The sequence below is a fragment of the Canis lupus genome, chromosome 12 (assembly GCF_048164855.1).
Source record: "Canis lupus baileyi chromosome 12, mCanLup2.hap1, whole genome shotgun sequence".
Taxonomy (NCBI): domain Eukaryota; kingdom Metazoa; phylum Chordata; class Mammalia; order Carnivora; family Canidae; genus Canis; species Canis lupus.
Window position 1 is genome coordinate 24,733,586 of NC_132849.1, and position 15,206 is coordinate 24,748,791.

The 15,206-nt window shown below is 39.9% G+C and overlaps 2 protein-coding genes across 11 annotated transcripts in view; one reads left to right on the forward strand and one right to left on the reverse strand.

The window, feature by feature from the left end:
- Window positions 1-15,206, forward strand: part of DNAH6 (dynein axonemal heavy chain 6) — a 233,560-nt gene that overhangs the window by 120,986 nt on the left and 97,368 nt on the right. For all 9 annotated transcript variants that reach the window (XM_072770018.1, XM_072770016.1, XM_072770010.1 and 6 more), the window contains 5 exons: window positions 1,437-1,568; window positions 8,420-8,591; window positions 10,068-10,214; window positions 11,103-11,176; window positions 13,125-13,279. In XM_072770018.1, the coding sequence (XP_072626119.1) occupies window positions 1,437-1,568; window positions 8,420-8,591; window positions 10,068-10,214; window positions 11,103-11,176; window positions 13,125-13,279 (680 nt within the window). The remainder of the gene's footprint in view (window positions 1-1,436; window positions 1,569-8,419; window positions 8,592-10,067; window positions 10,215-11,102; window positions 11,177-13,124; window positions 13,280-15,206) is intronic.
- The window catches only part of TRABD2A (TraB domain containing 2A), a 166,108-nt gene continuing 150,970 nt past the window's right edge, over window positions 69-15,206 (reverse strand). For both annotated transcript variants that reach the window (XR_012004320.1, XR_012004319.1), the window contains exons 10-11: window positions 8,744-8,832; window positions 69-1,550 (exon numbers count right to left, since the gene is read on the reverse strand). The gene's annotated coding sequence lies outside the window, so the exon portion shown is untranslated. The remainder of the gene's footprint in view (window positions 1,551-8,743; window positions 8,833-15,206) is intronic.

The window sequence follows — 15,206 nt, forward strand, 5'->3', positions numbered from 1 at the left end:
ATTTAAACAGTAAGAAAAGATGATATATTTGTTTGCTAAGGCTGCCATATAAAATACCACAGACTGAGTGACTCAAACAACAGAAATTTATTGTCTCCCAGTTGTAGAGGCCAGAAGTCTGAGATCAGGATATCAGCAGGGTTGGTTTCTTCTGAGGCTTCTCCCCCTGATTTTCAGATGGCTGTCTTCTCCCTGTTTCTTCTTATGATCTTCCCTCTGCATCTATCTGTGTCCAAATGTCTTCTTCTCATAAAGACACCAGTCATACTGGATTAGAGCCTGTCCTAATGACCTCAATTTAACTTAACTACTTCCTTACAGACCCTCTCTCCAAATATAATCACATTCTGAGATACCAGGGGTTGAGCCTTCAACATTTATTTGGCCAGGAGAAAAGGAGGACATAATTCATCCTCTAACCTATGGCCTTGGTGTTTTTTATATGTGACTCAATTTATTTAATCTATATTAAATTCTTACCCTGCTTTATTCAGGACATTCAGGGACAAGTGAGACAGGCCCACCTCCCCAAAGGCTCAGCTTCAGGGAGCAGATGGACACATGTATTTATAACGCAGGGTGATGAGTGGGGAGAGACTGGAGGGAGGCAGGGATTGAGGCACCGGTTGAGGATGAGAGACGCCTTCCCAGAAGTGATGATGTTGAAACAGGATTTTGGGGTCAGAGCATAGCAAAGTAAGGAAAAGGAGCATTTTGCATCTTAAATCAGGGAATGTTGAATATAATGGTGCTGTGGAATGTGGGTGCCAAAGTGGCAGAAGAAGCAAAGGTCAGCCCACATGGTGCCACAACAAGGAATGTGGATTTATCCTCTAAGAGATGTGCAGCCCCTAGAGGAAATGTTACAGAAAGATTCCCTTGGTTTCAGGGGAGGGGTGGTCTGAGAGGAGGCAAGACCAGAAGCAATTACAGTTATGATGTATTGGCCAATTGAAAATGTTATGACCGAAGGCTCATAGGAACCTAACTTTGTATTTTCCCTAAGAACAATGGTTCAGTGTGTGTAAATTCAGCATTCCAGTGATTTTATAGGACATAACTACTGCAAATAACAAGAATCAACTATACTTAATATTTGTTAAATGAATATCTTTTAACCTAACATACAACTTCTTGACAATTCTTTAAGACTAAATGTTTATATAGGTATATTTCTACAGATAGAGGCACTAGCTGATGATCTTGAGCAATAACTACCCAGGGTCTTGATTTTTTTTCATCTACAGAATGAGGGTAATGGTAGTGATCTCCTGAGGTAGTGATCTCCTAAGTCAGATAATGTGTAGGAAGACATAAGGTAATGCTGTCATATGGTACGTCCTCAAAAATGTGTTGGTTCTGAGTCCTGCCACCGGTATGGGCAGATGTCATCTCTTTCTTTGTGGGCTGACTTGTGTGGACTTGTTCCCACCCAGGATGTAACAATCGTATCAGCATGTGCACCTCCAGGTGGTGGCCGCAACCCTGTGACTCCCCGCTTCATCCGACATTTCAGCATGCTGTGCCTTCCAATGCCCTCCGAGCACAGTCTGAAACAGATTTTTCAGGTGAGTGTGAACTTATACCTCAGCAGGAGAGAAAAAGAAAACATATCTGTTCCAAAATTCCCAGTCAAAATAGGCTGTTGTGTTTCAGAGGAGCCCATCTGTCCCTTTTCTGAGCAGAAACCAGGTAAACACAGGGGTATCTGGGCAGTAGCTGATGGTGAAGCAGAAGAGCTAGGTTCCTATCTCACAGAGTCAAAGAATGAATCTCATGAACAAAGAAGAGTGAGTAAAGTGATAGAAGTGTATTAAGTGAGGATACAGAAAAAGCTCTCAGAAGTGAGAGGGAACCCAACAGGGTTGCCACTGAAGGCTTTTTAGGCTGGTATTTTATTGAAAACTTGACCAGGGAGTTTGTGGCTTTGAGATTGTGTTGTCTTAGTTTGAGCAAGGACTATTGATAATACCCTTAATGACTTGACTTCTTTGTGGTCTAGTCATTTTCTGTGATTACATTGTAGCTGCCAAAGAAAAATACTTCCTAATATCCAGGGCCAGGTGGGCTGGTCTATTCCCTTATCTCTGGTTTCTTTACATCTCAGCTTTTTTGGGACTTTGTTTTGTGAGCCTGATTCCATGGCCCCCTACCTATCTCTCCCTATCTAGCCCTGCCTGTCCCTTACACAACAGGCATTTGCATCATTGCCTTCTGTGTTTGTGGTCTCAGAGATAGTTTTAGGGATGCAGAAAGACTGCCAAAGACTTTATCCTGGACCCTTGACTCTTGGCATTCAGCAGATGCTGTCTACTACCCAGACCCCCTCTCTGTTCCTCTCATACCTGACCACCAGGTCTTGTGTGCCCCACCACCCACCAAACACAGCTCCTGATATGCCAGCAAGCTCAAGCAAAACACAGCTAACCTAGAATTCATTGCCTCACTGCCACCACTACCTCCAACAAAAACAACCACCCAAATTCTTCTACCTGTACACATTTCCCTAAGGGGCCACTTCCTTAAATGGGAAAAATAATTGTGCCTACCCTATAAATAAATGCTTAGCAGAAGTGTTCAATAAAGATGCAACATTACTTTAAGTAGAATGACAAGAGAACATGAAGCAGCACAACTAGAGTGAGCATACCATAACCAACCAGAAAATGCTTATAGAGAAGATTGCGAGCTGTCTTGGGAGACAAGAATTGACAGGGAGGAACAGATCCTGGGAACAGTCAAATGCAGTCACGGGGGCAAGAAATGGTGATGTGGGCACACAGGTAGAATCAGACAGGTAGGTGACTGGTTTAGAGAAGCTGACTTTGATGATAAATCACTGAGGAGCCAAAGAGGGGCAGTGACACTGGCATTAAGTGAGCCTCTGCATTCACCAGCATTGGCCTCTCCTTCCAACGGGACCTCTCAGAGGAGAAAAAGGAACAGAGCCATCACATACACAACCTTTTAGTACATGAAAAGTGGTTTTCATACTGAAATAGCTTATACCCATGGGAAATTATTTTTAATGAATTTAAGGTAGTTTCAGTAAGTTGTTTAGGAGCTAATGCCAAAATGACATAAGAATCACCACATTTTGAAAAACTTCTGTTTTTCAAACTTTTGTCTTATAGAATAATTTAGAACATGAAAGAGTGGGAGTGTATCTCCTATAACAAAGTGCAGAACAAAACATGAAGTGGGTAACAGGGAAAACACAGGCATAAGAAGAATTTCTTTGAACCCCCTCACATTTTGTTGAGATCTATCGTGTATAATTTGAAGTTTGAGATGAGTGACTCCCAACCATTCTATCATGACACACTTTGTGATGTGATCAGCAGTGAGGTATGTCCCAAGTAACCTATGCCTGATGATAAAATGCTGAATTTACTAATTACTTCATATTTTAATAAATGAAAGCAAACTCAAGGCTATCCCAACAAGAATGTCATTCCTAATCGTTCCACAGTGCTCTCTTGGTGGGAAGGAAAATATGGAGTCTGGGCTCCTGGAAATGAAATGATTCCTTACCCTCAGGCTTCTCCACAGGAACTGTGTCATCCATAGGGACATCATCCAGCAAGCACATCCCAGCTGAAAATAGGAGCTGCCTCTTCCAACTGTAACTTACAGACTACTATTTAACACTTGTGCTAAATGTAGGTAGAAAAGGAAATGAAAAGCACCAAAACTGAGAGAGATCCCAGGGTCACTGGGTTGAACTAGATTCAGGTGGGGAAGCATATACTCCTCACAGACAGGATATTTTCCCTATAGAAGAGAAGAATTTGCTCTAGACCTATGGATTCCAAACTCTACTTTCCATCACAACCCATCCAAGCAGTACTCAAGAGTTCATGGCCCACTTTCCCTGTGCTTGGTCACTATACAAGGGGAAAGAACTTGGGGGGACCAGCAAGAACTGAAGAAAAACAAATCAATATGTTAAACTTGTCATTAGCAACATGAAGTAACTAATTTATTGCTACCATCTAAAAGAAGCCTCTGAGTCTAAATGGTAAATGTACAGTGTGTTTGCAGGAGGTACATAATGTTTTTAACCATCTATTTCTAAAACAATCAGTACTATCACTGCACTTTCTTTGAGAAAGACTCTTTGAGAGTCTGTTGCAAGTTAGCTAAACAGCACATATATGTAGGGAGCACATAACTAAAGACAGGTCAGAATTTGCCATGTTTTGGATTATGTGTGGTTATGGGTAACTCACCTTTGAGCCACATACATGTCTTAGTGTTTACTTATTGAAAATGTATATACCAAAAATGTATATCACTATACATTCTAAAGGTAAGCTAAATAGCACAGAACCAATTAAATTGATGTCATTAAATTAGATATAATTTCTAATTAGAAAGATATAACATCAGTAATTAAAAACAATGATCAACTCCACGAAATATTAATAGTGTCCTCATACCAAAGCATCCTTCTCCCAAACTTTGGGAATTCTGGCTCTCTCATGTGTGCATATTCTTAGTAGAAGCTTTTCAAAGTTGTCAAATATGTCGTGTAAGCCAGATCTTTGAATAGAAGACCAAGCTGTGGTCCTCAGTAAACTCTAGAATGACATGCTAATTTTAATTTATGAATATCAGTTGAATAGCCCTTAATTTCATTTATTAAAGAAATATTTAGGAGCATCTACCAGGTGATAGACATTGGTACTACATTTTTTTTAAGATTTTTATTTATTTATTCATGAGAGACACTGAGAGAGAAGCAGAGACACAGGCAGAGGGAGAGGCAGGCTCCATGCAGGGAGCCCAATGTGGGACTCGATCCTGGGACTCCAGGATCACACCCTGGGCCGAAGGCAGGTGCTAAACTGCTGAGCCATTCAGGGATCCCCCTGGTACTACATTTAAACAAATCAGATGTCATCTTTGTCGTCATGGAGCTTCGGCCATGGAGATAGGTAATAAGCAGATAACTGAACTAATATGTATTATATTAATACTAAATATATAAAACTAATTTAGTTACATTTATATAACTATTTTTATATTTTTGTGATAAAGAATAAACAGACTAGAATTTTGATTTTTTTATGTATAGGATATATATAAGATGTATAGTAAAATTTTTATTTTATATATATTGAGATGGTCCTACTCAAAATGTGGGCCCTATGGAGAATGTTAAACATATGTTGGGGGCCCGGGGGTGGGGGGTGGGTAGCTCAAAAGATAGTCCTCATAAGCTGCTAAAACTAATGTTCAATGAGGAGGCTCGTTGAAGTAAATACTTGAGTTTATTTTAAAATATCATATACGACAGCCCAAAATCTAAAGTCACAAGGACTGACTTACAAGCATCAATGTGCATTCTGGTGGCTTCCCAACCATCATGATGGGAATTTACCTATTTAAAAAATCTATAATAATTGCCCCAAGCATCTAGGGGCAGCAGGCTAGCTAATATATATGTCCTCAGAGATTGTGGCAAGTTATATATGGGAAGATGAGAAAGCCATGAGAGTCACTGACAGGAGAAATCAGGGAAGGCCTCTCCAAGGAGATGACAGGTAACCTAAAACACAGGAATAAAGAAGTCCCTGCCAGCAGAGAGCCCTAAGGCAGGGGGACGGGGTGTGGGGAGGTGGGGACTGGAAGGGTTGGGGGGAGTAGCCATGCAGAGACCTTGAGGAGAAGGAAAGAGCCTGTGTGGCTGGGTCACAGTGAGCAATGGGGAAGAGGCAAAGTGAAGAGCCAGGCAGGTAAGTCTTGACTCACAGGTGAGGGCAGAGCCTGATCTTCCTGACTGAAGGTAACCAAAGGGAGACAGGAGTGGAAATGGCAAGGCCAATAGGAGAAGGAGGGGCTGAAGAAGCCCAGATGAAAGACCCCGGGCTGGAATGGGATGATGTCGGGGAAGCAGAGAGGTTCAAGACTACGTTCAAGCTAGGCTGTGGGGGACAGATAAGGGAAGCCATCAAAGGAAACTTGCAAGTTCCTGATCCAAGCATGGGGTGGGGCCCAATACTGAGACCGGGAAGCTCAAGAGGGGTGTGTTGTAGTTTTGATGGAGTTGTACCTTAAACATACATGAGAATGAAATCTATGGAACCTTTGGTCATGTACCCATAAATACCCGAGAGAGGCCCTCAGCTCATTTCCACATAAGTTTAGGCACCTCACAATGACCTCTGAACCCACAGGGAGCAGAAATCTAAATTAGGTGGAGAGCAAGTTGGGTCAGATCACTGGTCAGAAACAAATGCTGCTCAAGCATCACCAGTTACAGAAGACAGGAGTGAGCCTATTCTCAGGGACATATTCTGAAGTGAATGGCAGAGTTTTATCACCCATATGTCCTCGCATAGGAATTCAGCTGATTATTATTAGAAAAAGCATAATCAGATCTTAAGTATTTGAAAGATAAATTTTTGGTGTTAAAAAAATCTAACCCAGTGGATAGTCTTTCCTCCTTTGTCGAATATTAGTTGACCATAAAGTTGAGGGTCCACTTCTGGATTCTCTCTTCTGTTCCATTGATCTATGTGTCTGTTTTTGTGCCAGTACCACAGTGTCTTGATGACCACAGCTTTGTAGTACAACCTGAAATCTGGCATTGTGATGCCCCCAGCTCTGGTTTTCTTTTATAATATTCCCCTGGCTATTCTGGGTCTTTTCTGATTCCACACAAATCTTAAAATAATTTGTTCCAACTCTCTGTGAAGAAATCCCATTTTGATAGGGATTGCATTAAATGTGTAAATTGCCCTGGGTAACATTGACATTTTCACAATATTAATTCTGCCAATCCATGAGCATGGAGTATTTTTCCATCTCTTTGTGTCTTCCTCAATTCCTTTCAGAAGTGTTCTATAGTTTTTAGGGTATAGATCCTTTACCTCCTTGGTTAGGTTTATTCCAAGGTATCTTATGCTTTTGGGTGCAATTGTAAATGGGATTGACTCCTTAATTGCTCTTTCTTCAGTGTCATTGTTAGTGTATAGAAATGCCACTGATTTCTGGGCATTGATTTTGCATCCTGCCACACTGCCAAATTGCTGTATGAGTTCTAGCAATCTTGGGGTGGAGGCTTTGACCATCCACTGGAAAAAAGACAGTCTCTTCAATAAATGGTGCTGGGAAAATTGGGCATCCACATGCAGAAGAATGAAACTAGACCATTCTCTTGCACCATGCACAAAGATAAACTCAAAATGGATGAAAGATCTAAATGTGAGACAAGATTCCTTCAAAATCCTAGAGGAGAACACAGGCAACACCCTTTTTGAACTAGGCCACGGTAACTTCTTGCAAGATACATCCACGAAGGCAAGAGAAACAAAAGCAAAAATGAACTATTGGGACTTCATCAAGATAAGAAGCTTTTGCACAGCAAAGGATACAGTCAACAAAACTCAGACAACCTACAGAATGGGAGAAGATATTTGCAAATGACGTATCAGATAAAGGGCTAGTTTCCAAGATCTATAAAGAACTTATTCAACTCAACACCAAAGAAACAAACAATCCAATCATGAAATGGGCAAAAGACATGAACAGAAACCTCACAGAGGAAGACATAGACATGGCCAACATGCATATGAGAAAATGCTCTGCATCACTTGCCATCAGGGAAATACAAATCAAAACCACAATGAGATACCACCTCACACCAGTGAGAATGGGGAAAATTAACAAGGCAGGAAACCACAAATGTTGGAGAGGATGTGGAGAAAGGAGAACCCTCTTGCACTGTTGGTGGGAATGTGAACTGGTGCAGCCACTCTGGAAAACTGTGTGGAGGTTCCTCAAAGAGTTAAAAATAGTTCTGCCCTACGACCCAGCAATTGCACTGCTGGGGATTTACCCCAAAGATGCAAATGCAATGAAACGCCGGGACACCTGCACCCCAATGTTTCTAGCAGCAATGTCCACAATAGCCAAACTGTGGAAGGAGCCTCAGTGTCCATCAAAAGATGAATGGATAAAGAATATGTGGTTTATGTATACAATGGAATATTACTCAGCCATTAGAAATGACAAATACCCACCATTTGCTTCAACATGGATGGAACTGGAGGGTATTATGCTGAGTGAAGTAAGTCAATCAGAGAAGGACAAACATATGGTCTCATTCATTCATTCATTTGGGGAATATAAAAAATAGTGAAAGGGAATAAAGGGGAAAGGAGAAAAAATAAATGGGAAATATCAGAAAGGGAGACAGAACATAAAGACTCCTAACTCTGGGAAATGAACTAGGGGTGGTGGAAGGGGAGGTGGGCGGGGGTGGGGGTGACTGGGTGGCAGGCACTGAGGTGGGCACTTGACAGGATGAGCACTGGGTGTTATTCTGTATGTTGACAAATTGAACACCAATAAAAAATAAATTTATTTTAAAAAAATCTAACCCTTTTTCATATTATGTTTCTTGTTCTAGGCCATCTTAAATGGCTTCCTCAGTGACTTCCCACCAGCTGTAAAGCAAACCGCACCAAACATTGTAGAAGCCGCAGTTGAGATTTATAACAGATTGAGTGTTGACCTTCTGCCAACACCGGCCAAATCTCACTATGTCTTTAACTTGAGAGATTTATCCAAATGTGTACAAGGTAATGTATGGAACTCTCATTCTCTGACCTGCAAACTCCTTTCATTTCCATTCATCCCCAATCTCTAGGTAGAATTGTATGTACACGAGTCTCTGTGCCCCGCCTGGAAATCCCATTACATGTCCCCTATTCAAGTCACCCTCCACCCCCACCTTAGGCTAAGGACGTCATAGCTTCCCTCAGACCACCAGCACCTCCTTCCATTTCTTGCTTCCAGCTGATAATGTGTCTTCTTATTTCACTGAAAAAAAAAAAAAAAAAAGAAAAGAAATCAAACCAGAAGTACCTCATCTTCCAAATCTCCCAGACCACCTGCATCTGCCTTCCTTCCCCGTAGTGGTTAAGTTGGCCCTGGTCTGATCATGTGCCAATACCCCCTCAGACACTGAATTCCCTCCCCTTCAGCCTACTCAAGGATTTTGCGCTTATGTTGTATGGTTCATCTTGTCTGCCATGTACACCTATATGTAGAGTAAATATTCTCCCTATGCCCGTCTGCACTGTGCTGTGAGAAGTGAAGGGTCCCCAGAGAGAATGAACACTTCAAGGACTGCTATCCATAACTGCTTTTGCTGTAACTTGGTATTACTAGAACTGTGTTGACCGTTATAATTTATATCCATACAAAGAGTAATCAGAGTAACTTGGAGTAGAAGCCAGAAGGACCAAGGGCATTTGGTGAGGACTGAACCTTGGAAAAGAATGAGAGAGGGAATTGGAGTTTTGAAAACAGTGTAAAGGTCAGAGGTGGGGGTGAGGGGAGTTACTAGAAGCATGTTTGTATATTAAAGAGATGTAGCACTCCTCACTTAACATGTGGCAACCCAGTGTAATAATGAGATGAACATGGCCTGTAGTGTGAAGTCTAACCACTTCACCTCTTCAGTTAAAGAAATATCACAAAACAAGAAAAAGGGTTTTTCCAGATAATGTGTCCAGTTTTACTTTCAAAAAGTGAGATCACTGTTATTCTATGAGTGTATACTTGAGTTTATTTTAAAATATCTCATATACAAGAGCCCAGAATCTAAAATCACAAGGACTGACTTACAAGCATCGATGTGCATTCTGGTGGCTTCCCAACCATCATCATGGGAATTAACCTATTTAAAAAATGTATAATAATTGCCCCAAGCATCTAGGGGCAGCAGGCTAGCTAATAAATATGTCCCCGGAGATTGTGGCAAGTTATATATGGGAAGATGAGAAAGCCATGAGAGTCACTGACAGGAGGAGTCAGGGAAGGCCTCTCCAAGGAGATGACAGGTAACCTAAAACACAGGAATGAAAAAGTCCCTGCCAGCAGAGAGCCCTGAGGCAGGGGGATGGGGTGCTTCCCCACTAGCACCCTAGTGGGGAAGCAGCCATTTGGGGTAGTGTGGGGATAAAGCTGGACTTAAGGATTTTCTAGTTCAACTGTTACTAGATATTTCACAAATGTAGACGTTTCCTTTTTTCCTTTTCTTAAAAAAACAGGTATCCTCCAGTGCGATTCAGGAACAATAAGAGAAGAAATACAGATATTTAGACTCTTTTGCCATGAATGCCAAAGAGTTTTCCATGACCGGTTGATAAATAATGAAGATAAGCACTATTTCCATACTATTTTGACAGAAATGGCCAGTAAATATCAATTATTATTTACCTGTTCTTTTTTATGTATATTTTTTATTGGAGCTCGATTTGCCAACATATAGTATAACATCCCATCCAGTGCCCCCCAGTGCCCGTCACCCAGTCACCCCATCCCCCTGCCCACCTCCCCTTCCACTACCCCTTGTTCTTTTCCCAGAGTTAGGAGTCTCTCATTTTTTGTCACCCTCTCTGATTTTTCCCACTCATTTTCTCTCCTTTCCCCTATAATCCCTTTCACAATTTTTTTATATTCCCCATATGAGTGAAACCATATAATGATTGTCCTTCTCCGGTTGACTTACTTCACTCAGCATAATACCTGCTCTTTTTCTTTCTTTGGTTGGGGGGGCGGGGGCCTATAAAAGCAATTTGATTTCTACAAAGAAAAATTAAAATGAGCTTAGATAAAGTAAAGCAAAATAAATTTTAGTTCATTCATGGGTAAAAGTTTTTCTCTTCGATGATTCAAATATATAGACATATATGAAATATTAGGGAAATAATTTTATTAAAATTCAGGAAGAGTTAATATTTTAAGTTCAGTATAGAATTTTAAGTAGAAAAGGGAAAGTAGGAGAACCAGCATTTTGTCTGCTAAGAAGCCAGGATATCTCTAAAGTATGCCTTATTTATTAAATGTATATTCAATATCTATTATTTAATAAAATATTTATTAATATTAAACATTCTTAATCTTAAATCCAGGAGATTATCAACCAAACTAAAATGGTGTGCTGTTAACATGTCTTTCTCTCACTTTCATTTACTAGTTAAGCCTTCTACGTAAAGTAACAGCTGATATTATTCTGTATATCTTATTGAAATACTACATTCAAGCTTATCATATATTAAAAATTGATTTTGTTTTTTGAATAGACAAACATTTTGGAATTGCAATTGGCCTGGAATATTTTTTGACTAGACCCATCATCTTTGGAGACTTTATTAAGGCAAGTATGTTGAATTGACTACATTTGAAGATAAATAAAGCATTTACTATTTTACAGTTCAATTTCATATTTAACAAGAACTTTACATCTCTGAAGATTAAAGATATAGACCAAGGGTTGGCAAACTATGGCCCCCAGGCCATATCTATCCCATTGCCCATTGTTGTAAATAAAATTCTATGGAAACACAGCCAAACCCATTTGACCAGGTACTGTTTTTCATGTGGTTGCTTTCATATTACGAGACAAAGCAGAGGGGCGCCTGGGTGGCTCAGTGGTTGAGCGTCTGCCTTTGGCTCAGGTCGTGTTCCTGGGGTCCCAGGGTTGGAGTCCCCACATCAGGCTCCTTGCATAGAGCCTGCTTCTCCCTCTGCCTATGTCTCTGCCTATCTCTCTCTGGGTCTCTCATAAATGGCTAAAAAAATTTTTTTTAAATTTTTTTAAAATCTTAAAAAAAAAAAAAGAGTGGAGTACTTGCAATAAAGACTATATGACCTGCAAAACCTAAAATACTTATTATCTAGCCCTTTAGAGAAACAGATTCTAACTTCTGATCTAGTCACATTCATTTTGGTAACAGTCTGAATCAGATACCCATCAGATTTTTTATATGGAAAGAAGCAGGTTTAATTTCTCAACCCAGGACTAGCGTCCCCCTTGCTGTATTCTGTATAGCTGTTCAGCGTGTGCTCACATGCTTCCAGCAGCTAATTAGGTAGCAGTGCTGCCCTCCTCATTTCAGGGTAGCTCTCATCAGTAGCAAATTTTTTCTTACATTATGCTCCTCGATTTGTACCTCCAATAACATGTACCTACTGGCTCTAATTTTACCTTCTAGAACTGCCTTGAATAAGTCTTCCATCTAACCCCCCTACCTATGCTGATGGATGTTGTTTTACCAAGTTGACTCTTGTTTGGGTACAACATTCCTAGTATCCCCAAGAGGGCAGGGGCTGTGTCTGTTCTGCTTGCCCTAAATCCCCAGCTTCCTACTCAGAGCTAGGTATAGCTCAATCAGCACTGGTTAGACAAAAGAATGAAGCTGTCTTTATATTGCATGTATGCAATTACCTCATCACCATGATAACCCTGACAAATAAAAAAGATTATTTATATGCAATATATCTATTTAAATGTATTATTAAAAATGAAGTCCAAGGTTTGTTTCCAGGTAGTGATTATATTTCCCATGTGTTTCTACTGCTATAATCATCAAATAGGGGAATAAAGTAAAGAGAAAAGAACAATCGGATCTTTCTTGCATTACATATAAGTATTTTAGTCAATGGCTCCAAATGAAAATGCCCCCTGGGCAGTTGCTACAGCAAAGAAAAGACCTCATGGACAGGTCCACACAGGACCTCAAACAGGAACTCAATTCCCAAATTGAGTTTACCCAAAATTTCATTCTCAATGATTTATTTAATCAGATGACAGCTGTGTAAAAACTACATGTAGTTCTGGAATGATTGTTTATATTCATAACAATCTGGCATGCATAACTTTCAGCCCATTTAGCTTCTCTGATGTCACCAGCCTGAGAGCAAAAGTACAAAACCAAAGTAAGAACACTGAGAAACTGGAAACCTATTTCTGAGCTCCCTTGTGAATTTTATAGCAAAGATCATTGAAACTCCAATGTTCCATTTGAAGTTAAATGAAATGGATTTTCAGTTATCCATGAAAATCTGAGTTGCTTAGCCCCATTTCCTTGGTTTTAATATAATAGCAAGAATAATTATGTATATATAATAGCTATATTAGCTATATAAATGTATGTATATAAGAATAAATATTTGTATAATAGGTATTATATATATAATATGTATGCAAATGATTACATAATGGATACAATGATGTTCCCTCCTACAGTCATGAATATTGTGTATATTTCTGTATCATAACTGATCTAACTAACTTGGTCCCTCTCCCCTAAATCATCTTATAGTTTGGAGCAGATAAGATGGATCGGATTTATGATGACATGCCTGATATGGAGAAAATCGCAAATGTTCTAGAGGACTATCTTGATGATTATAACCTTATAAATCCCAAGGAAGTAAAGTTGGTCTTCTTCCAGGATGCTATAGAACATGTTTCAAGGTATAGTACTATTAGGTGCACTAATGCACTGATCTAATTTATTTTGTATTAAAAGCTAAGAATTAAGTCATGCAGAAGTCTTTAAATAGATTGCAATACGGACAAAGGTCTATGAGCAAATCTTGCTATAACGTAAAAGTTATCATATATATTATATGTTTATATATATATATATATATATATATATATATATATTTTAGAAAGGGGATGAGAGGGGGAGAGAAAGCAGGGGTCGGAGGGACAGAGGGAGAGGGAGAGAATCTCTTTTTTTAAATTTAAATTCAATTTGCCAACATATAACACCCAGTGCTCATCCCATCAAGTGTTCCCCTTAGTGTCCGTCACCCAGTTACCCCATCCGCCCCCCTCCCCTTCCATAACCCTTTATTTGTTTCTCAGAGTTAAGAGTCTCTCATGATTTGTCTCTAACTTTTCCCCATTCAGTTTCCTCCCTTCCCTTAGGGTCTCTTTCACGTTTTTTTTATTCCACATATGAGTAAAACCATATGATAATTTTCTTTCTCTGATTGATGAGAGAATTTTAAGCAGGCTCCACCCCTAGTGTGGAGCCTGATGGAGGACTTGAACTCAAGATCCTGAGATCATGACCTGGGCAAAAATCAAGAGTCAGACACTTAACTGAGTGAGCCACACAGGCGCCCCTTTTATATATTTTAAATATAAGTGGCATGAACTTTCTGTGGAATCCCAGGGGTTATTTGTGCTAAATATTAATAGATTGTTTTTGTTTGTTTAAAATGCCCTGACTTATTACAAAAGAAAGGATCTAAGGTAGTTTACAGAGATACATGTACAATATAATAAGGTTGATTACATACATGCCTAAAGAAGGGGTTCAAGATTATAGCAAAATGAGTGAAATCCAAGGAATATAGATTCCATCTGCTTATAAGTCTCTTACCTATTGCAAGTTTCCTTTGAGGGCCATCCCTGATAAATAGGTATCTAGCCTGAATATCTGTAGTCCTTGAAGCATATAGCGCTTTTAAAAATTTTTTTGTTCCAGTATAATTAACATACAGTGTTGTATTAGTTTTGGGTATACAATGCAGTGATTCAGCAATTCTGTATATTACTCAGTACTCATCATGACAAACACACTCTTAATCCCCTTCACCTGTTTCACCTCACACACACACACACACACACACACACACACACATCAATTTGTTCTCTATAGTTAAGAGTCTGGGTTTTTTCCTCCCTTTTTTTCTTTGTTCGTTTATTAAATTCCACATATGAGGGAAAAATCATATGATGCACCACTTTTTAAAGTGCACTTGTATACTGTTGGACAACTCCAAGTATTTAAATGACACTTCAAGGATGATGCCAAATCTGCTCCCTGTGACATCTGGTATCTGTCCCATCCTGTGAAGTAGTGGCAATAATGGCATTCAGCGTGAATATAAAACCATGACATGGAGTATCTCATTTAACTGTGATAATACCTCTCTATGACTCAATATCCTAATCTCTCTACAAGTATGGCTCAGAGAATGTTCCAGTGGTCTGTTGCTATATAAGCTGCCACCCTTAGTAGCTACATTATTTCATGATCTCATGGTTCCCAGTGGTTCTATCTTGGGGTCTCAATGCAGTGTAAAGTCAGACCTGGAGCATGTGGCACATCTCTGCCTCTGTCTCTCTAGCACGACAGCATCAGTGTCTGGGATTCTCCCATGGATCTGGGCTCCAAAGGCCTGTGCCCTGAAAGCCACGAAGCCAAATGGCCTCTCATGACTAGTCACATAGCATTACTTCTACTATACTCTGTTAACCAAAGGAGTGACACAGGCCCATCCAGTTCACACGAAAGGGTCAGAGACTCCATCTCTTGACAGGATCAAAGAGCAAGTAGGACCAGAAATAGTACTGCAGCCATGTTTGGACAATACTGTGTATC